Source organism: Asterias rubens, chromosome 1 (assembly GCF_902459465.1).
Source record: "Asterias rubens chromosome 1, eAstRub1.3, whole genome shotgun sequence".
Lineage (NCBI taxonomy): Eukaryota > Metazoa > Echinodermata > Asteroidea > Forcipulatida > Asteriidae > Asterias > Asterias rubens.
In genome coordinates, this window is record NC_047062.1 from 28133539 (window position 1) to 28155906 (window position 22368).

At 38.1% G+C, this 22368-nt stretch overlaps 1 protein-coding gene across 1 annotated transcript; it reads right to left on the reverse strand.

The window, feature by feature from the left end:
* Positions 1-532: 532 nt before the first annotated feature.
* LOC117290998 (sorting nexin-6-like) lies at positions 533-21211 on the reverse strand. Its single transcript, XM_033772598.1, has 14 exons — positions 21081-21211; positions 18639-18686; positions 17571-17675; positions 15328-15438; positions 13737-13858; positions 11451-11574; positions 10866-10961; positions 10185-10290; positions 8415-8490; positions 7856-7895; positions 6768-6854; positions 5905-6051; positions 4559-4657; positions 533-3054 (listed from the first exon to the last, which is right to left on the reverse strand). The coding sequence occupies exons 1-14, from the start codon at positions 21084-21086 to the stop codon at positions 2998-3000; spliced, it is 1224 nt and encodes a 407-aa protein (XP_033628489.1). The 5' UTR covers positions 21087-21211; the 3' UTR covers positions 533-2997.
* Positions 21212-22368: the final 1157 nt, after the last annotated feature.

The following is a 22368-nucleotide window of genomic DNA, read 5'->3' on the forward strand; positions in this document are numbered from 1 at the left end:
TTATTTATATATATTTTGTTTAATATAAATTGTTTTTAAGAGTGATCATATGAATGATTTTCCTTTCGACAATGATTGTTCATATATAAAGTGTGAAGTTTGACCTGCACTACGTGCACCCTTTCAGATCCAAACTTTTAACCACATATTCAACTTCACATTGTCCTGCTTACTGTACCATTTTGCTCTGGCTGTGTATAAGCACAAACTGGCAAGCGACTTCAATTATGCAAATGTGCAAGAAATTCTGTGAACTTGTATAAGCACACTGTGAGCAAAAAACTTCATTAGTAGGTTAAGAATATGAGCAGGGGTGGATTTCACAAAGAGTTAGGACTAGTCTTATCTCGAGTTAGGACCAATACTCGTCCTAACTTAGGACTATCCATGCAATTTGTATATATCCTAGTCCTAACTCTGTGAAATCGACCACTGGTGTTAAAATTTCACAAATGCTTAATATCATCAGTTTTCCCTTAAAGGTTTCGATGTTATACAACCGTTAAATAAAAATTTGCTTTGTGAAAAGAGATTATTTTAATCAAATAAATGCTTCTGCTTTATTCTCACAAAATAATGTTTAGATCAACAGGAATGTGATTTGTTTGCTTTACAATATAATATACATGCCTCTGCCCCATGTCATATTAATAGCTGTTAGGCAAGAAGCTAAGCACAGACAAGTCATGCTTAGCAGAAATTGGATACCAGCTAAAATAATGTGTAAGGTACACTGGTGTAGACTGGTTCCCTGTTAATTGAGCCATCGCTTGGCAATATCTTTTGCTGAAAAGCTTTATGAAACTGGGTCCAACTTGGAGAAACAATTTAAGTCAAAAGAATGATCAGTCTGAACCATAACAATTCATTTATTAATGACTCGTCAAATTTTAGTAACCGTTACAATTTAGAAAATAGATTTAAAAGATACTGTGTTCTGAAAATATATAAAACACAAAATAAAAGTAAAGTGAAATCAGAATTCTCATCAGGTATTCACAAAATATATGTATGGATATTGAGTGAGTTGCATCACAGCCTAAAACAAGTAGAATCATAAAGGTTGTCTATTTCATGTGAACAGGTTTGAACCAACTAATATTTATCATCATTCACAATGGTTAAGATTGCAGGTTTGGTTCATTCATACATCAAAGATACAGCTCAACATAATATTTACACTCTAGTAGCAAATATCCATCATTAGAAGCCATATATCTTACTGCATGAGTGAACTATACGGATAGAAGCTAGCAACATATTTTAATTTGGTTTAGATACTGTTGACTTTCTTCAAGAGTAGTTTTTGATAATAATGGAAGTTCTACATTTGTATCACTTTTAAGACATCAAGTTTGCTTTTCATTGACTGTTTGCAACTAATTAGTTTTTAAAGTGATGGCAAAATGTGTTGAATACTCGTCAACATTACATAATAGGCATAATAAGGGAATAATAGGGTAGCTACTAGTTCTTTCACAGTCGTTTAAAACAGGCATGTAGCGAAACTGTCTGAGGTATTTATGAATGTGTATTATAGTACCATTAGGTAAACAATTGACAATATACAGATCAATCAAGCACCCTCCCACTTTCTACTAGGGTAATGTGTATGACGCAATATGCTTATGAGATATAACATATCAGACATTTAGGTGTGAGTCATTGTTGTGATTGGCCAACGCTTTAAAGGGGTGTAGAGTGTACTGGATCCAGATACGTGTACCAACTTGGCAATCTTCAGTCATTTTCTGATCAGGCCCTAGGCTCCTATATAAATGAATAAGTAACCCAAAATGTGCATGAAACTTTTCATATCACTTAACAATGATCAGCTTTATACTTTATAATAACAGCCGTGACAAATTGGACCTGGGTCCAGGAATAACTGAGCTTCAAACACTTTGTATCTTTCCACCATTGACAAGCAGATTTGTATTCACAATCGTACAACACAATAAATCACACTGTCTGCCCCATTCATCAAAACTTGAATGTCAATTTCCTTTTGTAATGTAATGGCAACATTTTGGACATTTTTATGGGGCATGACACAATGGAATCTTGTGACAGGACAAGCTAGAATTAAGTTAAAGAAACACATTTCGTGATGGCTTTCTTGAATTTCATCACAAACTTGTAACGAAACATAATTCAGTGGAAGAAATTAAGACAACATTGCCGTTTAGAGTGGATAATATATAAAACACAGTAGAACACATACAAAAGCTGTTATGCAAATAGCATCACTATACATCACTAATTAATACTAAATATGAATAAAAATTATCTTCATAATCAGGACCTACTTGATTTGTTGAACATCAATATATTGTAGTTTTAGTAACACTACAGACATTGGCTTGTTGATTTGGAGATCTGTACATGTTTGTATTTGTAGCATACATAAACTCATTAGCATATCACACTAAGACTTTTCTGTTGATGTTATATAATAATTGGCCTTATTCACATTTACAGATTCCCTGAACACAAACATGATGCAATCCTGCTGCTGCAATGCTTTCTATTATACTCGGTGAGGTTTACAGATTGAATTGTCTGTTTGTATGTGCATTTTTGTGTATGAATAAAATCAAAAGGCTACATGAAATTATTATTGTTGGTAATTATCACACAATTGATAATTGTTACCAATGTATGCTTCATGTTAGCTACAGGTAGGGGCTATAAGCCTTGCCTACAAACATAACGTGAATAAAACAAATTATGATTATTTCAACATGGATCAATCCAACAGCTGTCTGAATTATAAGCATACCATAACTTTCTAATAATCATCAAAATCTGTCACCAAATATGTCCCTGCCAATAAACAATCTACAAAATAAAGATCGGTTTCTTTCATTTCTCTTCAGTCATACCCAATGCTCAGTACTTTACATCATTTGTGTTGGTTATATTAAGTTTGATTTGATGATACTGAGGCCTTCTCATCTTGAAGGTTAAGTTTGAAGTCACAAAGATGTAAACTCTTTAAGATTGGTCCTCGTTCATTGTGGACAAACAGTTCCTTAACAGTTGTACCTGGGCCTGAAAACAATCAAAATCCAACAATGTCACTTTATTAAAGGCAAAATACATTCTTGATTTGTGAAAGGGTGGATTTATCCCCATCCTTTAGTTTTTAATAGACACACCATACAACCAAACTGTGAAATCAAGCAAAACAACAACCCGGTTCCAAATTGAAAACCGGACCGGCAGTTCCACTCTTCTGTGGAACCGGGTACCCGCTTTTGTCGGTTCGGATTTTAAAAGACCGAGTCCCAACTATAAAAGACTGTGGAGCCGATCCTGCGACGAACCGGCTCTAGAAATTGAGGCTTGATGTTGAAAGCGGTGACCGCAGATACAGTGTGCAAAGGCTTCAAGCCAACATGAGTATCAACTATCACGTGTGGCTGCATACACAGTGCACAGTCCCCTCCAATGCATAGGCATCTATACATGTAAATCTCATGCATATACATGTACATGTACAGAGTCCAAAGTCCAAATAGACAGCACGTTGTGATTGGCTGCCGATATATCCATATTCATAAAAGCTTGCCCCATCCATGCACAAAACACACAGTACTGTATGCATGTACAGGCATGTACACTTGTATGTACAGAGACGACACACTGCATGCACTACGGACGTACTGCACTACGGATGTACTGCACTACGGACATACTGCACTACGGACGTACTGCTACACAACTGACGTACTGCCGGCTAAATCAAAGACTTGGTTAAATGCAGGGAGAATAGGTGCTCGGTGGCACGATGTCTGATTGACTTGGGGTGGGTATTCTGGTATTTTCGTTTAAAATAGATCGGCTCCAATTGTGTGTGTGTGAGCTCGGGACCGATGTCTGATTGACTTGGTTATTTCCAGTTAAAATAGATCGGCTCAATTGTGTGTGTGTGAGCTCGGGACGGGCGGCTTATGTTTTATATTGAATTGGAACCGGGTATGTCTCAGAACCGAGCTTTTTTTCGGAACCGGAACCGAGCCCCAAATTTCTGGAACCGCCCAAGCTTATAGTGTATGGGATTTTGTGCACATGCCAATCTGGTTTATTTTGGTGTACAAAGGATGAAAATAGGCCAGTAAAAATAAACTCATGCAAATTGAAACTAGCTCAGACAAAATTAAGCAAAAAGGGAGGATTACTCAAAACCGGGGTATGGGGAAGAAAAGAGAAAATGATAAAGCAGATTGACAACCACGTGGCACCCCAAAACCTGACACAAGTATGATATTTTATCCCATTGAAAACGTATAAAATTTGCCTTCATATAGACAGTGTAGCTGAAATGTTTTTGTTTACTTGGGCCAGTCGACCTGGTGAGATGACCAAAGGGTGGAGACATACATGTTAATCTATGTGAACATTAGGCCGAGTGAACATCACTGCTTGGGCTGGTGGGCATTGATGGATCAATTTGAATATCTTCGAGGTATGGTACATTGCTGTGCTTCACACCAATAATGAGGTTATTGATTGATTCCAATCATCATTTAGTCTGAGAGTGGGAAATGTTTACCTTTGCATGTTTCAATTCTAGCTCAGCAAGTTCCACAAGATGCTTACGGTATGCAGTAACTCTCCTTGTCTTAAAATCAGACAACTCTACTTTAGCCACCTGCACAAGTTTAGACACAGACAACCATTAAAACAGTTACACTCCAAGATAATGGACATTTATCAAACCCAGAACTCTATAAGTCAAGATAACATAGCACTGAAGGACTTTCACGTATCATAAATACTTCAGTGATGTCCTACTTATGAGGGGTCATTTTCATGATGGAAGTCTTTGTTTGTAAATAAATTAGAATGGTTGGGTTAAAGGCTATGCAGATCACCTCATGACCTCTGGGTCTAAACAAGTTCATTTTCACTCCTTTGTTTTCAGGAAAAACTCTAGCACAAAAACTTAGCTTTGCTCAATACTTCTTTCCAATCATGTTTTTGACACATCATGGAGGTAGAAATACAAGATAACACATCAAAAGACCAGAACCCATTCAGCTCTTAGGCATTTTGAGGAATGCTGTACAACTCCAATTGAACCATCAGCCTATGCTGATCACGTCCACTTGCAAAACGCTCAGCGCTCTTTAACGCTCCTCTGCTGTCCATCATTTTGTGTGTCAAAAACGCATTAAAAGATGGTACAGGTGTTTACGCACCTCAAACAATGCGCGTCCACCTTTTCTGCCTTTTTGTGGCAGTCCATTGTTTTTGTGCCTGTTTTGACACACACAAAATGGCGAACAGGAGGTGTGCGTGTATTTGCGCTGCGCGTTGAGCATCTGCTTTATAGGGACCTTTGTGCACAGAGTCTAATACTGTGAGATTGCATTCCTCATTGAAACCATCCATTACTGGAGTGAATTCTCATACATTAACTGATGGTTTCAACGAGGAAAGCCATCTCACAGTATAATAAACTTAGTAAAATTATGTGTGATATTCATCAGGAAATGCAAAAAAAAATAAGTGAAAAAGAGTATTTTTTACTACATATGCAACACCAATGTGCTGCACCATGTAGCAAAGCAAAATTGTGTCTGTGTTTGAAAATTCAAATTCACATCTGAAGTAAACAAACATGTTTGATGTCAAATCAATGTCTGTACATGTGCAAGCAATTCCACACAGCATTACAGCTTTCTATCTGGGTTTCACTGCTGGTTAGTTCATATTACATAACTCAATCTCTTCATACAATTGTTGTATTTCTTCTAAGCAACAATTTGCTCTGCTTAGCAAACTTTTGCACTTTGCTGACCTAATTACTTGATATGACCCTTATATCAAGGTGCTTTGTACGGAGTATGAGTGTAAACGTTAAACCATGATAAATATTCCCTTCAATATATTTACCTCAGATATTTTTTCAAACTTGTCGCATGATTCTTGTTGTTTCATCTCTGCCTGCTGGACCTCTTTATTCTTTGCTCTTGCTTTCTCTAATGCCTTATTAGCAGACTGGTAGTCAACTAGTGATCGCATCCTACGATACAACAAGTCCTAACAACACATACACAATTTGTTAAAGGCAAAATAGTACATAGAAATAGCATTTGAACCCCCCCCAAACCCCCCCCCCCAAAAAAAAAAAAAAACCAAACAAACATAACATTGACTGTTTATACCCGATAATGTACATCAAACTGGATGCCATTTTCACAAATAAGTCAATCTGTGTTTTTATTGAAAGCTACTGTAGTTATGAATGAGAATTAATTGACTCCTCCAAGACCCTTTAAAATTGGATAATATTATCTCTTTGAGACTGCCTCAAAAGTATAACATTCTATACACAATTACCCTTTGTTGTCATCTTATCATGGACCATTTGACAGAAATGAATTTGTTTATCCTTTCCAGTTTTCTTGAATTTAATAAAAGAAAATCTAATAAGGTCAACAAAACCAACCTGTAAATGGTCTGTGTTGGTATATATAAAAAAACATATCCTCAATAAAAAACATTTAGTGCTCAATATGGGGGCGTTGTGGTCGAGCGGATAAGGGCATCGAACTCAAGTTCTGGTGGTTCATCGGGATGTTGATTTGAATCCAGGACGTGACACTTGTGTCCTTGCGCTATAAAGCGCTAGATAACAATCTATTTTTATTATTATTCATTTTTGCCTAAAAATTTGGACAAACTGTTTTTTGAGAATACTCTGAAGAACTGTGGATGTGGAATGTGTAGTGATGTGACGAGGCATAGCTACTTACCTTAGCAGCTGCCGAGTCTCTCATGTAATAACGTAACAGATCAGATAATTTCAGATCTTCATCTGATGCAACCCTTGTCTCCAGTTTCTATCCAAATACACAAATAGACAACAACTTAGGCTCTCTTTCATTACATCGTCTCTTGACATTAAAATACTAAACCACTTATATTAATTTACACACATTCCGTATAAAATAGTTTATGTTCCAGTGTGCACCACATAGATTCTATTCTATTCTCTGATGTTCAGAGTCGGTATAAAAAAGAGCAATCCCCTTCTCTTTCATGACAAAATTCCTGTCTGTTATTTAAGCGTACATCAGGCATGATAAATGGTCCTTTAAAAAAAGTAGGAATAGTTAATTGGTACACGGGCTGACCTATGGTCTGGAGCGATTGAACAACGATCACGCATGATGAAGTTTTCCTTTGGCCATACACAAACTATTAAGCAGTACATGCCATCACCCGGTGGAGAAAGGTCAGTTGTTTATTCCAGGTATCCATCAAAATGGCGTCGGCGGCACAAATGATGCTCTTGCAAATTATTTTAAGTTGCTTTACTCAAACTCCTCATGCTATGACCAAGAAGTGACCGATCAAGAAAGCCTTAAATTTGGCCTTTCCACTTGCCATTTCCGACATAAAAATCTCGGATACATTTATCTTTAAAGTCAGAATGGTGCGCCAAGAAAGCAATCAATGGTAACCTAACACAAATACATTACACTAAATGGGACACTGAAAGAGCACCAGTGAACTGTGATAAACAAACAACAGTGAGATCTCGCTTAAACGAGGGCGTCGGGAAAGATATATGTGATCGTGTGACTGTTTTTCATGAAATCACATGCAACCTTTGGGACAGACAACTGGCGCCCAAAATGATTGTCGTTGGTTTTCAGTTCTCATGTGAAAGGGGATTATGTATAGCAGGTACACACATTTGGAAAAGATACATGTAGTACCAAACTTTTCCTGGTTGAATGACGCTCGGTATTCATCATTTCTAGTGCATATATTGCATGCTGCCATTGATATTGGCTAGTTAGGAAATAGATGAATAATTTTAGTCTGTGAAACTTACTCTGACTTTTTCCAGTGTTTCTGACACCTTTATGAAGAATCTGTTCACAAGATAACAACAAAACAAGCATTTAGATACATGTAAATAAAACCAGTTAGTAGCGCTAATACAAATTAAACACAGTCTCAACACCGGAAAAAAATGTGGGCAATAAAAGTTAGGCTCTTTCTTAACGCCTTCAATTCATGTTCATTGTGCATACAGTGTAAAAATGTAATGTTCGCGTGACAACAGACATACTTCCATAGACCTTATCACAAATATGGTAGGCGTGGAATGAGATGCATGCTGGTCTATCTAGCGATCAAGTTAGCTAGACCAGCATGCACCCCATTCAACAGTTAGTGCTTGTGCAATGGGTATTTGCGAAATAGGTCTATTTATATGTACCTGGATTGCATAATCTGTTAACAATAAGTACGCTTCATTAAGTGACAGAAACAAATGACAGGTCACAAACAAGGCTGAGGAAAACATGGATTTCCATCCAAAAGACACCATTAGGCTATATATATACATTGTAGGTTCTTTAAGTATAAACTGGAGTCAAGACACTTACTTGTCCAAATCCGATTTTTCTGCAGTGGCAAGTCCAAGTAATCCACCAGAAATCTTAATGTAAGAAGCAGCAACATCTACAAAGAATAAGAACACCAGTAGTTGTAAAGAACTGTACAATGTGAATCGCAAGTAGGATGCTTTGTTTCCTTCATTCCGATTTTTATTGATATATATTAATATTACTAAGGGAATAAAAGTGTAGCGACGAGTTCTTAAATGGCAGGGTCGTTGCCGTGTGATCGGCCCTTTATCGCACGGCAACAACCCTGCAAGGTTTGAAACGGACGTTTAAGAACGAGTCACTACTCTTTTATTCCCATTCATAAATGCCCTTTTGTTAAAAAACGTTCAACAAAATACAATTATAGACACTTTGACAATTGAAAATTCGAGGTTTGAAATATTGTTTTTCAAAAACTTTGTGAAGAATCTGTTTGATGCGCAGGGGTTGTGTGTACGCGAGCACTTAGAAATTGAAAATTAGAGGTTTGAAATATTGTTTTTCAAAAACTTTGTGAAGAATCTGTTTGATGCGCAGGGGTTGTGTGTACGCACACAGTTAGAAATAGATTACGCGCTTACATATATCACGAGCTGTTACTAATGAATTGCGTTCCGCGTGATAATCTTGCGCACGTACACCCGACATGCAGAAGCCAGCCGGTCTTAAACAGCTTCAGCTGTGTCTTTATCAACCGTTTAAACACCCCCACGTGACGCGCTCTCCACCAATAGGAGTAGAGAAACTGTCGGGGGTATTTATGAATAGTGTGTAAAGCCCGGTTCATACTTCCTGCGAAGCGAATGTCAGTGCGTCACAAAGGGAAATGGAGGGCATACCGATTATTGCGTCACCAAAATTCGCTTCGCATTCGCATTTGCAAGAATTATGAACCGGGCTTAACCCACGCTCTGTGCAGGTCCAGCTAGCTGAGATGATTTTGCTTGATGATGATTTACACAATGACCACGTGACAACAAAGTTATGATGTATGTTGAAGTGTCGTATAAGAACACCAAATTCAAACTCTGGTGTTTCTGATCAGCAGAGTGTGGGTTCGAATCCCCAGTGGTGACACTTGTGTCCTTGAGCAAGACACTTAATCATTGCTTTCGGATGGGAAGTTAAGCCATTGGTCCCGTGTTTTGTGTTACATACATAAAAGAACCAAGTGCACTTGAAAAAGAGAACGGGGTTTGCTCCGGTGTTCCTTGTATGATTGGCAGCATATTGTGCCACAGCACCTTGCAAACAGGTACACGGTGCTTTAAAGGAATAGGTCTCATACTTCAAATCGTAGCACCACATACCTTGCAGCAAATAATACTGTGCGCTTTGATCATCCCCTTAGGGGTGTGATAAAGTGCTATATAAGAAGCCAGTACTATTATGTATCAGATCACCGTAGGTCAAATTATGTTGTGTTTTATGATGTTAATATTGAAATCGTTTAACATTTCCATGCATGCATCAATATATATATACTCTTTAAAGTGACACATATTATAGATTTTCAAAAACCGAAAGATCAATATTGTAGCCTGGTCCTAAAACCTTTAGGCCTAAACCCATTTACTTCCATTTCCTACACTCTGCTGACCAGAAACACAGGAGCTTGAGCTTGGTGCTCTTTATCCGCTAGGCCACGACATGCTAACTATTATCTGCTTAACTAGAGTTTATGTAAATGAGCAATGAAAAGCTAACCTACTCAAAACAGTAAGCAACAATTGAAGTCTTGAGTGAAAATCTTCAGATTAAGTTTACCTTTGTGGCATCTGGTCATCCTGTCTGCTTTGGTAGTCGCATCCCTCACCTTTGCATGGTATTCCACCAGGAAGTTCTTTTCATGCTCAAAAAAGGGATCAACATCCTTCAGGGTTAACAAAAACATATTGGTGTTAAGTATTTTGAATAGGTAGCCTTTGGCTCACCCCCCCCCCATAAAAAAAAAAAACAGAAAAAAAAAAAAACCAGAAACAAAAATCACCCCGAAAAACAACAAAAACACAGAGTGATTCTTTAAGGAACTGGACACTATTGGTAATTACTCAAACTAGTTGTTAGCAAACTTACTTAGTAGCGAGCAATGAAGTGAAGGCTGCCAATACTTAAAAAAAAAAAACAGGGCTGCAAAAAACAGGGCTACCAAAAACAGGGCTGCAAAAAACAGGGCTGCTCAATACAGGGCTGCAAAAAACAGGGCTGCCCAATACAGGGCTGCCCAATACAGGGCTGCAACAAACAGGGCTGCCCAATACAGGGCTGCAAAAAACAGGGCTGCCCAATACAGGGCTGTCAATACAGGGCTGCAAAAAACAGGGCTGTCAATATACGGCTGTCAAAAACGGAGCTGTCAAGACAGGGCTGCCAAAAACAGGGCTGTCAAAATAGGTGTTTTATATTGACATCTTATTTTGCAAAGCAAACAACAAACACTGTACAAACCTTTTGACCAGAGACTAGTACTTCATCTACAGATTTTGTCACAAACTTCACCAGGCTGCCCAGCTTCTCTTTCTTGTTCTTCCCACGAACATTCAGCTGTTAAAAAAGTTAACATGTCAGACTTCGTCAACAGATTAAATACATTTCACTAAAATAACCTTTGATCCTTATTGTTGGTGAATATGTAGTAATTTTTGTTGTCCCCTTCAGGTTATCCCCTGGCTGCCTCTTCCCAGGTTGTATCATAAACTTGGGTGTGATCCCTGGCTACAAGGCAGCAAACAGTTGCATGGCTTCTGACTGGCATCCCCAAACAAAGATACTGAAAAATAGGGAGACCGCCAACATGGGGCAAGATAGCTCATGCAAAATAAACCAAAAGGCTGATGGTTCAAATCCTGCTCTAGTAAATTTTCTTTGTTCAACCCAAATAAGTTTTATAAATGGCATGATCTTGAACCCCACATTGTATCTTAATTACAAACAGGTAGGTGTCTAAATTGACCTAAGTGTATCATTATTCACTATTTTCTTTGCAAACTGGGCTACTGTCTGAATCAAGCCCTATATGAGGCTACCTCTCACCTCTCCTTTGTACTCCAAGAAGACCTTGAAGTTATGATCATTCCTTAGTGTTGGATGAGCAGCTAACCTCTGCAGAAACACTTCATGCATAGCCACTGTCTTCTTGAATGTGGCAAGATACTCACTAAAGCATTCACGTGGAGAAAATATTCAGGTATAAGTGGAATTAGTATAACACAAGTATCTTGTGATTAATAAAAATGTTTGACCCTCATTATTTAAAGAGTGTGTTCAACCTCAAACTTGAGAAAAGTGCAGTAATAAAAGCTAACAAATTGGCTTTAAATGTTATGAACTCATGTGAAAAAGACTGAACATACATGTACAACTTTGGTACAACAATGAATAACAAATTTTCCCAAACCATTTATCATGTTCACGCTTGTGCAGCAATAATTTTCCATCGCACAGCATTCACCATTATTCATTAATACCTCAGACAGTTTCGCTATTCCTATTGGTGGAGAGAGCGTCATGTGGGGGTGTTTAAATGGTTGATAATGACCAGCTGGACTCTGTTTATAACCGGTTAGTCTTGGTGCAAGACATTTCTTGTTACAGGCGATAGTTTGCCGTGCTGTGTGTGAAAAAAAAAAAAGAGAAAGTCTTGCACCAAGACTACAATGCGCACGAACCGATATGATCCAGAAACTGGGCGTCTCAGTCCTAACAATGCAACACACCGACTCAAGCATGTCGGAAACGAACAAGTTTTACAGAGTTCCCTACTTTATGACACCTTTTAACCAAAAAGGCATTTATGTATGGGAATAAAAGAGTAGTGACTCGTTCTTAAACGGCCAATTCCTTTAAGAATTCATTGCACAGCATGGCCTAGGGGTTAAGAGCAACGGATTCAAATTCTGTTTCTGATCAGCAGAGTCTGGGTTCCAGTCCCAGTCGTGACACCCGTGTCATTAAGCAAGACATTATCCATGATGCTTCATCCTTTGGATGGGACGTAAAGTCGTTGGTCCCTTGTGTTGTGTAACGCCTGTAAAAGAACTCAGTGCACTGAAGGAGTTCACACTGGTGTTCCTGGTTTGATTGGCTGCATATTGCGCCACAGCACCTTGTCAACCATTACATGGTGCTATGTAAAAGGAGTAGGTCTCATAATTCAAACTCAGTCCCACATACCTTGCAGGAAAATACGTCACTGAGTGACGGATATGTGCGCTATATCAGAAGCCACTATTATTATTACAACTCATGGCATTGAAAAAGTAGGACGTGTTTTTTATTTGTCTCTGAGACTATGTGCTAAATTGCAGGTTGGGGAGGGATATATAAGGTGAGCACTGCGGGAAAGTCAACATGTCAGGCAAAGTCAAGAAAGATAAAGGCACCAAAGGTAGAGTTACTGACATTGCAGAAGTTTTCAAGGCTGTTGAGGAGATCAAAACCCAAATAGAAGCAGTGGAAAACTGTTTTGGAGAGAGGCTGGATAAACTCTGCAAAGATCTGAGACGGCCACTAGATGAGACCATCAATAGAAAGTTAAGTGAGCGACATGAAAGTATTCAATTTGACCTAAACCAGATGGCGGATGAACTCTCTAAACCTTTAAACCAGAACAACTCAGGTTGAAAGTGAAAAGGGACGACAAGAAAACGTGAGTGAAATGCTCCAATTCATGCAAAAATGATTGAGAAAACTGAGGCTTATTCTCAAAGAAATAACACATTTTTATTTTTGGAATGCTGGAGGCACCAGACGAGGACACTGAAGCCCTTGTTAAAGAGCTATTCATGCGTGATCTCAAGATTGAATGTCCAAACCAGGGCATTGAACGGGCCACGAGTCCGCTATATCTTTAGCCGATTTGCCAGCTAAATTCAAGGGGTTCGAGAACAGGTGTCGTCATGTGACTTGTTTCTTGGGTAAGGGTTGCAAGTCTGGCAGCAGAAATTTTGACGCGCTGCAGTTTATTTAGTTGTTGAGGAAGGCCTACAAAAAATTAAAAAACAGAAATCAAGGCATGTTGAAATGAGGGTGCAAACAAAACCATGGTTGCATATTGTTGTCAAGTATGTGCCAAGGTTACTAGTTTTTAGATGAATGTTGCATACTCAAACTGTAAAGCCATTTGTATCAAATATCAAGAGTGAGTGATATGACAGATAAGATATGCATCAAGAGCTGACCATTTGAAAATAAATCTATCAGCATGCTTTGCCCAGCTCCAATTATCAAGTTGCCCAAAAATACATTGTATTTTTATTTGTTCAAACATGATCCAATGCATTTATGGGCGTATTTCTTTGAGTAGTGTTTTGAACTTACGCCTCAAGCTCTTGTTTCATTTTGGTGAACTCTTCCTTTGTCATTGTCCCCTCACCATCTCCAAGCCTCTGAAGCTTCTCTCGTGATGCATCAAAGTCTGGCTTAGGAGGAGCTGGTGGAATCTACATGTACAAGATTGTAACTCAGTTAATACTTCAAGACAAACAACAGCTCATCATTATTCCAACAATGATTAGTGTTCAGCTGAACACTCACTCTCTATGAAGTTTACACTCGAACCAATCCTCCAGACCAAAAGAATTTCAAAGTTAAGAAAATGGCATTGAAAACCACAATCACTTAACTTTGCCTATTATGATTGCAACAATCAAATTAAGGTTGAGAATCCTGATGAGAACATCTACAAAATTCCTACCAAATTTTAAACTAGTTTACTCAAATAGTTTCATTTAATATTCACTGGTTGTTTGTTTGGTGTGTTTGGATGAGTTTAGTCTTCCCAAAACTATAACATATCTAAAGGTTGCAGCCTGATTGAGGAACTGCTGGTAGAATCTACACACAGATTGTTTCTCAGTACAATACAGCAGGTCCAAAGTGCATGCTAGCCAACAGGCCTGACAGTCCACATACTTTTGATTGGCCAATATTAAATACCTTGGACGGTTTCAAGTCTCTGATTGGTCAAAACCCGGTCACGTGTGGGAGTGTTAACGGTGGTATAAAGACCAGCTTTGGAAAATAGCAAATAAGTGGCCACTAAATCAGCATACATTGTGTAAACCTTGCGCGTTGCACTGTTTCGCACGCTTATCTATATCCCTGTTAGTTTCATTGCAACTTCGCGCACTTACGCGTACGCGCGCTGAAAATGTATCAATTTTGAGTGCGCCCATGCATTTTGTGTGCGCGTATAAACTGACGCCGAGCTCATGCTCAAAATAACATTGCAGGCATCCAGATTATGTGCACTATACAAAGCGATGGACTAAGTCTATTCAAACATCGACAACCTTTGCAGATAGAGGGCCTTCCAAGAAAGCTGTCATTTTCTTAGGGTGCAAAATTTGTTCCCTTGCATGATTTAAAAATGTGCGCAGGGGCAGGTCAGGTGTAAACTTTGACCGCACAATCTTTGTTGTTGTTCTTAAGGTATTCTTCACCACTTGTCATAAAAATAACAGCTTCATAAAGAAAATTTACCTGAGTAGTTTAAAAGGGAAAGTTCATAGCAGTGTTATGCTGGATCTTGTCTTGTGTCTAAAAGCAATCCTTTTGTTCACAAATTTGGTGAATGTTGTAAAAACAGGATTCCTCACGAACTGTAAGTTCACCATTTTGTTTGAACTGGATACAGTTTTGAAGGTGGCACGCCCATTACAAACATATGTGTTCATGCGCTCTATCAACATGGTGGGTGACTCAAACTTTTGGATGACTCGTCTGGGCCAACATGGAGAGTTAAAAGTGTTGATATCAGTCAGGGCTAACTATCCTAATATGATACTGCATTGTATGCTATGAAATGAGTTTGTAAAAACAGTGAACATTACTTCATGGTAAAGTATGATTCATGATTTAAATCCCAACAATTTTGATAACAGTGAAGATTATTTATGTAGACACTTACCACAATTCCCCCGTACGCCTCATTCTCCACATACATTGTGTGTAGCCATACAAACTCCTCATGCTCACGTTGTACTGAAAACTCACTGTCACTAAACGTTGGCAGAGTAGTCTGGAATTATGCATAATAAATACAGTACAGTCAGTCTATTAGGATAATACACAAAACACAATATTTATATTGTGTTTCATCAGGTGTTTCATAGTGCTCATTGTTCCATAACAGGTACGAGTTTTAGACCCTTGCATGACAACCAGCACACTCAGACTCCCAAGGTGATGGAAATGGTACAGAGGAGCGCGTGCATTCTGCGTTGTGTAAGGCTGAACAAAATAATTTTTGTGTTTCCGGTTACCCGACCGTCCCTAGAAAATCACGCCGACCCTGTATCTTTTTATTTGAAAAAAAAACGTATAAAATAAAATATTATGGTGCCGACCCTAAACCTCATTTTTGTGCACATCGTCCTGGTATGTTTCTATGTTTTTTCCTATATTTTTTATTCATCCAAACAAGATTGTCAGACACTTCGAACCTTTGTCATTTCGTACCTTGGTCACTTCAATCGTACGTACCCACCGGCACGCCGCGTGTCGTCCCGTCCTTCGGATCGTTATGATTTCGTCCGTCCACACACACACACCACACGCACCGGGACCTTCTCGACAAATTCAGTTGTTGTGTTTATATATTCTAGAAGTGTGCTTGCAACACTTGCGCAAATTGAAGACGTGCCTACGCAAATTAAAACATTTTACCTGCGAGAGTGTGCACATTTCCAACATTGCGCATTGAACTTGCGTGATTACTTTTTTTGCGCGGTTCTGTGACGTACTTGGGCTCGTCGAAAAAGAAGTGCAGGGGTGTTTTCAGAAATTTGTCACTCCGTTTATTTGCAGATAAAGTTGGGGGTCAAGCATTGCAATTTCTGAAAAGTTATTTTTTGCAATTTTGTTTTTATGACTTAAAAATACATTAATATAAATGAGGAAAGTGTTTTTGAAAATGTTTGACAAGGGTCAACACAAGCATGGTGCCCCACCGAGACGCAATCGATCGAGACTTCTCAACTCCTTTCGTTGCATGCATGTGCTGTACATGAGTATGTACATATACATAAACATGTACATCTAAACCAAACATGTACTATGTGTGTACGTGCGGCGTGTGTTTGTGCATGCCGTGTACTGTATGTGTCACGGCACCGCATGTAAAAATAAATAGTGTTTTTCGCTGCAGCATCATGGCGGCACAGCTGGGGACAGGGGGAGTCTTCGCATTGCTGCAAGGGATCTAGCATGGTGTCTCCACAAACCTCACATATTTATATTTATTCATTTACTTTTACATAAAAACTGCAATAAAAACATGTTGTTATTTGTTCTTGAAAGAATGGTTACATGTTCTTGTGTATGATTTGTACTCAAACCATCCAATTTCAACTGGTGTTAATTAAGTCAGATACATGTATTCACAAATCAGTGAATAGACAGTACTGCATGTAGGGACTATTGATATTTACATAACAAATTTGACACGGTCAGTTTTTCAATTGAGTGCGCAAAATAAAAAAAATATCGGAACATTAGCCTACCCTAATTTTCAGAGCCATAAAAACTTTAAGCAAAAAAAAAAGTTATTGCCTACCTACCTACCCTATTCTCCTGCCACAGTGTAATAGGAAACACAACTATTCTTTTGTTCGGCCTAAGGATTCTATAGAAATCAATAGACCCCCACGCTAAGATTTCTAGCACGTTTTAATGCAGAAAGAACAGCTATCGTCCAATGATCTACCTGCTTTTGGGCTCAGGGATGGCTTTTTGAGAGTGTGAAGGTCATATTGCAAGGGGGTCTATATAAGGTACTGAGGCGTATTCTGCATCCAACCATGACAGATACCACCAGGGCTAGCTTCCATATCACAACTGGATTATTGAATGTGCATTACAACAACAGATACAGGTTCTTTCCCTAGATGTTCCTTATAACAACAAAGCAATTACAATGTTTGGTCAAGTGAGGAAACAAGAACACAAGTGTCAAGACCAGTACTGGAACACTGATCAGACAGTTGAGGCATGGCAGAATAATATGAATACGTGTAGTTCAGGGAACTGTTTTTGCAGTCTACTATCAGACTGTGGAATATGGAAGTATCATTCATACTAATCTTGCATTGAGTCATTTCCCAAAATGTACACATAATAATAAATTAATTAATAATAATAATTTCTCAATACCTTTGTATGCACAGTAAACTTGACTTTTTCTTTTTCACTCAGCGCATCAGAGATGTCAACGACCAATGAAGTATCTGTGTTCAAATCAACAGTGTCTGACCTTCCCTGTAAAACAGGAGAAGAAAGAGTATTAATAAGTTATGATAATAAAAAGGATATTCCATATGTTATTAATATGGGAAACTGTAGATGTGGATTGTTAAGAAACGGCTAAAATGGGAAACTGTTGTCACACCAAAAATAGCCTACATGTAGTGTGTACATGAATGACCATGAGTTGGCTATAATTTTCCAACATCAAAATATACATTTAGACAACACTTTGACAACCAAGTTCTCATTTCAGGTTACAAAACATTGGTATTTGTCTTAGTCTGTATTGTAGTATTTCTATTGAAACCTTGTTAATAAGAGTCAAATTAACTATTTTGAGTATCGTAATCAACTCTTCTCCATCAAATGAAAGTGAATTGGAAGTGATGGGCATTGAAACCCATCAAACACAAAAACAATTGGTTTGGAGTGACATATTGATTGAGGCCACTGCATTGTTACAACGTTCTTTTGGTTTTTCTAATATGTTTTCTCAGTATATTCGTTTCTTGTTTTTTTAGTTGTCTTGTCTGTCCGTATTGGTCTGAATATATACATGTAGTGGTGCTAGCATCTGGTTCCACGACAACAGAGGTGACCTTATTCAACATCTGTTTCCTGTCCAAACCGGAAGTTCAATTAAAACGCTATGAACCTTTCTCCATGATTATGCCAATCACAATACAGCTCAGTTGTCAACAACTTATTTGTTCACACATTAACCCAGTATTTGATGTCTAACAAACATTATCTCCTGTGTATATTTTTATGTTTTGTAACTTGTATCTTATAAGAAAATATCTACATATAAATCTAATACAAATATTAATACTTTTGTAAGCCAACCTTCCAAATGATTTTTAAACAATGATTTTCTACAAGTCACTAATCTACCACTCTCCTTTGTACGTATTTTAAAATGTGAAATGAAAAGTCAATCAATACATGATCCAACATGTACAAGGACAAACTAACCTTGCTTTGGTCCTCAGCAAAGAGGTCAGGGCTATCTTCCATTCCGTCCTGATAATTCAAACCAGTTCTCAAGTTACATACAAAGTAACAAATAAAATATATCATCTGAATAGTTTCAAACCTAATTTTTGCTTCATGTAAGTTCATCATGTAGGTCTAGACCCAGTTACCGGGGCACTGTACTCCCTTTTTTCTTGAAATTTGTCAGTATCAGTCACACTATCGCCCCAGATACTTTTTGTAAAAACTTGTGAAACCGCTATTTCCTATTGCATCATCACTGTGTTCACACGGTAGGCAGGGCACCAGTCCAATCAGAGAGTCATCTATAACCACTCAATGTGATGGATGGTCTCAGCGACTGTCCTAAACATCCTCATTTTGGAGCATAAAAATTACAGTGAATACAATTTCATGCCTGATGTTGCATCTTAAACAATGAAGAGGCCAGTAGGCGGTTGTCAAGCTATTTGGTTGTGTGTTTTTGTAATTTTGGGCATTCTTGTGTGTGACAATCTTAGAAAATGGTGGTTTCGCAGGTGACTTACAAATGTATCTGAGGTGCTAGTACAAACGATAATGAATAGGTTTAGAAAAAAAGGGAGAAAAGCACCCCAGTAACTTGGTCTATTGTAGGTCTTACAGTTCGGCATTTGGGACGGAACACTTCCGTCCATATCCTACCTGTAGTGAACATTCTTCCTTTGAAAAAAATAGTTGTCACAATAAAAAGGTTTTTATTAGGTACTTATCAAGGGAAGGACAACAATAAGTATTTTGGAATTTGTTGTTCAAAAGAAATTTTTTGGTTAATACTTAATTTTCAGAAACACGATTTTTGTGGGGTAGTCCCTACTGTACAGTATGACATGAATGAAAAAGTGGCAATTGAATCAGATTCACCAACTGCGGTCGGTGATTTGTTTTCTTCTGCAGCACAAGCCTGCTATTGAATCAAGATGTTCTTGATTCAGATCATTGCAGTTAGAGATCCAAGAGGGCACACAATGAGTTTGTCATGTAAGGCCAAATAAAAAAAAATAAAAACACAATTGATCGTTCCCTCCAGCATCCTTTTTTGGGGCCGCATCCTTTTTTTATACTGTTTTTTATTTTATTTTTTGTTGTAAAAAAGACAATGTTCTGGTTTGTATTTTTAACCCATCCTTACAAAAAGGACTTTCCCCGAATATAACGGGGTGGACCAAAACACACCCGTCCGTTTCATAAAACAAATATTTAAAAAAAATTGCGACTTCCAAAGACGGCATTTCGACTTCGCGCAATCACCCCACAAACTACATCCCAAAAATACAATATAACAAAATCATGAAGAATCGAATGGTGCTGGGCCAAAGATACAGAGTTGTGTTATGATGTTATTGAAAAAAGGTAGGAAACCATCACCATGAATGATGAACCTGTTTTTTGATTTTACTCATTTCTCAAAAACTGGTAAAAAAAAAAAATAGGCCCTACTGATGTACTATAAATTATAATTTTTAAAAGCATTTGAACAAAAGGGAAGTTTTCCACGATGACACTGACAGTGGCTATGTGGAAATCTGTGAACATGAAATGTTAATGTTTAGTTTTACCCGTCTCACTCTCACCAAACAAATGCAATGTAATGTTCAAATTCAAATTGTAAAACAAATGTAAGTTCAAATTGTAAAACAAATGTACATGTAAGTTCAAATTGTAAAACAAATGTAAGTTCAAATTGTAAAACAAATGTAAGTTCAAATTGTAAAACAAATGTAAGTTCAAATTGTAAAACAAATGTAAGTTCAAATTGTAAAACAAATGTAAGTTCAAATTGTAAAACAAATGTAAGTTCAAATTGTAAAACAAATGTAAGTTCAAATTGTAAAACAAATGTAAGTTCAAATTGTAAAACAAATGTAAGTTCAAATTGTAAAACAAATGTAAGTTCAAATTGTAAAACAAATGTAAGTTCAAATTGTAAAACAAATGTAAGTTCAAATTGTAAAACAAATGTAAGTTCAAATTGTAAAACAAATGTAAGTTCAAATTGTAAAACAAATGTAAGTTCAAATTGTAAAACAAATGTAAGTTCAAATTGTAAAACAAATGTAAGTTCAAATTGTAAAACAAATGTAAGTTCAAATTGTAAAACAAATGTAAGTTCAAATTGTAAAACAAATGTAAGTTCAAATTGTAAAACAAATGTAAGTTCAAATTGTGCATGTATTGTAAATAATGTAATGTAAAATATTGTAAATGTAATGTTATAACTTATGTATTGTTCTTGTTCTGAACCAATTCTTCAATTACAATACACATTCTATATTGGCCACACTGACCAGAATACTAATAGTAATAGAAGTCATAACCACAATGTTAAATAAAACGTAAAGAATAAGGTGGATATCGGAGAGCTTTATTTAAAGTAAAAAAAAACCCAATGTATTTACATACCATCATGGCCGCAGCTGGCTACATGTACATGTATAGTCCGTCCAATGCAGTCGAATGTACAACGTAACCACCGGAGCGAGAGTGGGAGTGTACTGGCTTTTCTAGGTTTCCCGTGATCGCTCTCTCGGTCACTAGAGGGCAGGCTATTAGAAGAGGTTCCGGGTGGTGGCGTTTAGTCTTATCCCAAGACTATAGTGCTTGATATTGAGCTTGCCAGTATAGTCTAGATTCCAAGCTCGCCAGCAAGCTCGTCAGTAAATTAAATCATACTGTGGAGGGCGCACTTAAGCGATTTACAACCGTGCGTAGTACACTATCCAATATCGAGCACTATAAATAGTCATGGGCCAAGACTAGGTGGCGTTCGGGTGGGTGGGGTCATGCTTGTTCTCAACATGTCAAAGCAAAATCATACATCTAGCCAGGTGTGCGAACAGAGGTAGACCAGGAGATGAGAACATTGCAACCACGAACAAATGGTTGATGGGTATAACATCATGGAGATTTTTTTTCGAGGACAAACACAGAAAAAAAGTAAAGCCGGAACAGCTCAAAAATGGCTTATTTAACATGTGCGTCAATCGGGGGGGGGGGGGGCACAGGGGGACATGTCCCCGGGGTCTCCCTATCTTTGGATGGTGGGGGACATCATAAATGTCCCCCATCTTTTTGACCACCTATACCGTGAAACCCAAGTGTTGCACTGGGTGAGACCAAACCCTGTCCCGCCATGGGCATTAATCTTGGGGGCAAAGGATGACACAACTTTTTGAAGGGTGTGGGACACTATATCAAAGTCCCCCCATCAAAATTGGCCCCAGATCGCATCACAGAGCATCTAAAAAGGCACAATTTTCCCGGGCCCTTATCGGGCTCGCACCGTCCCACGCAGTGAGGGCTTTTCACACGTATGCTCCATCGTTGACAAATTTGCACCTCCCCCCTTGAAAGAGTGCAAGGGACGTGCCCCCCCCCCACATTTATGAAGGGTGTTGGCAGGGGCGTCAATCCGTCTTGAAGGCTTTTTTTTTTTGGGGGGGGGGACACATAACATTTACGGCGTGGGATCCGGGACTACTTTTGGGCCCGGGGAAATGTTTAGGTCGTAGATGCTCTCTGGTGCAATCCAGGGAGTCTGAGGGGGTGATGTGTCCCCTCTCAGATGTTGGAATTTAATGGCTATATTTTAAGCTATTTCAAGCTATGATGCACTTATTTTTGCATGGAAATTGTATCTAAAAAACAACTCAATTATAGCTTCGTAATATCAATATTGTTTCTCCTTTAT

Excerpts from the sequence above, each read along its gene's own strand:
- LOC117290998 (XM_033772598.1), bottom strand. Across the intron at positions 10,962-11,450 it reads TCTTGGAGTACAAAGGAGAG|CTGAATGTTCGTGGGAAGAA; the intron begins GTGAGAGGTAGC and ends CTTTTTTAACAG. Across the intron at positions 3,055-4,558 it reads TAGAATTGAAACATGCAAAG|GCCCAGGTACAACTGTTAAG; the intron begins GTAAACATTTCC and ends GATTGTTTTCAG.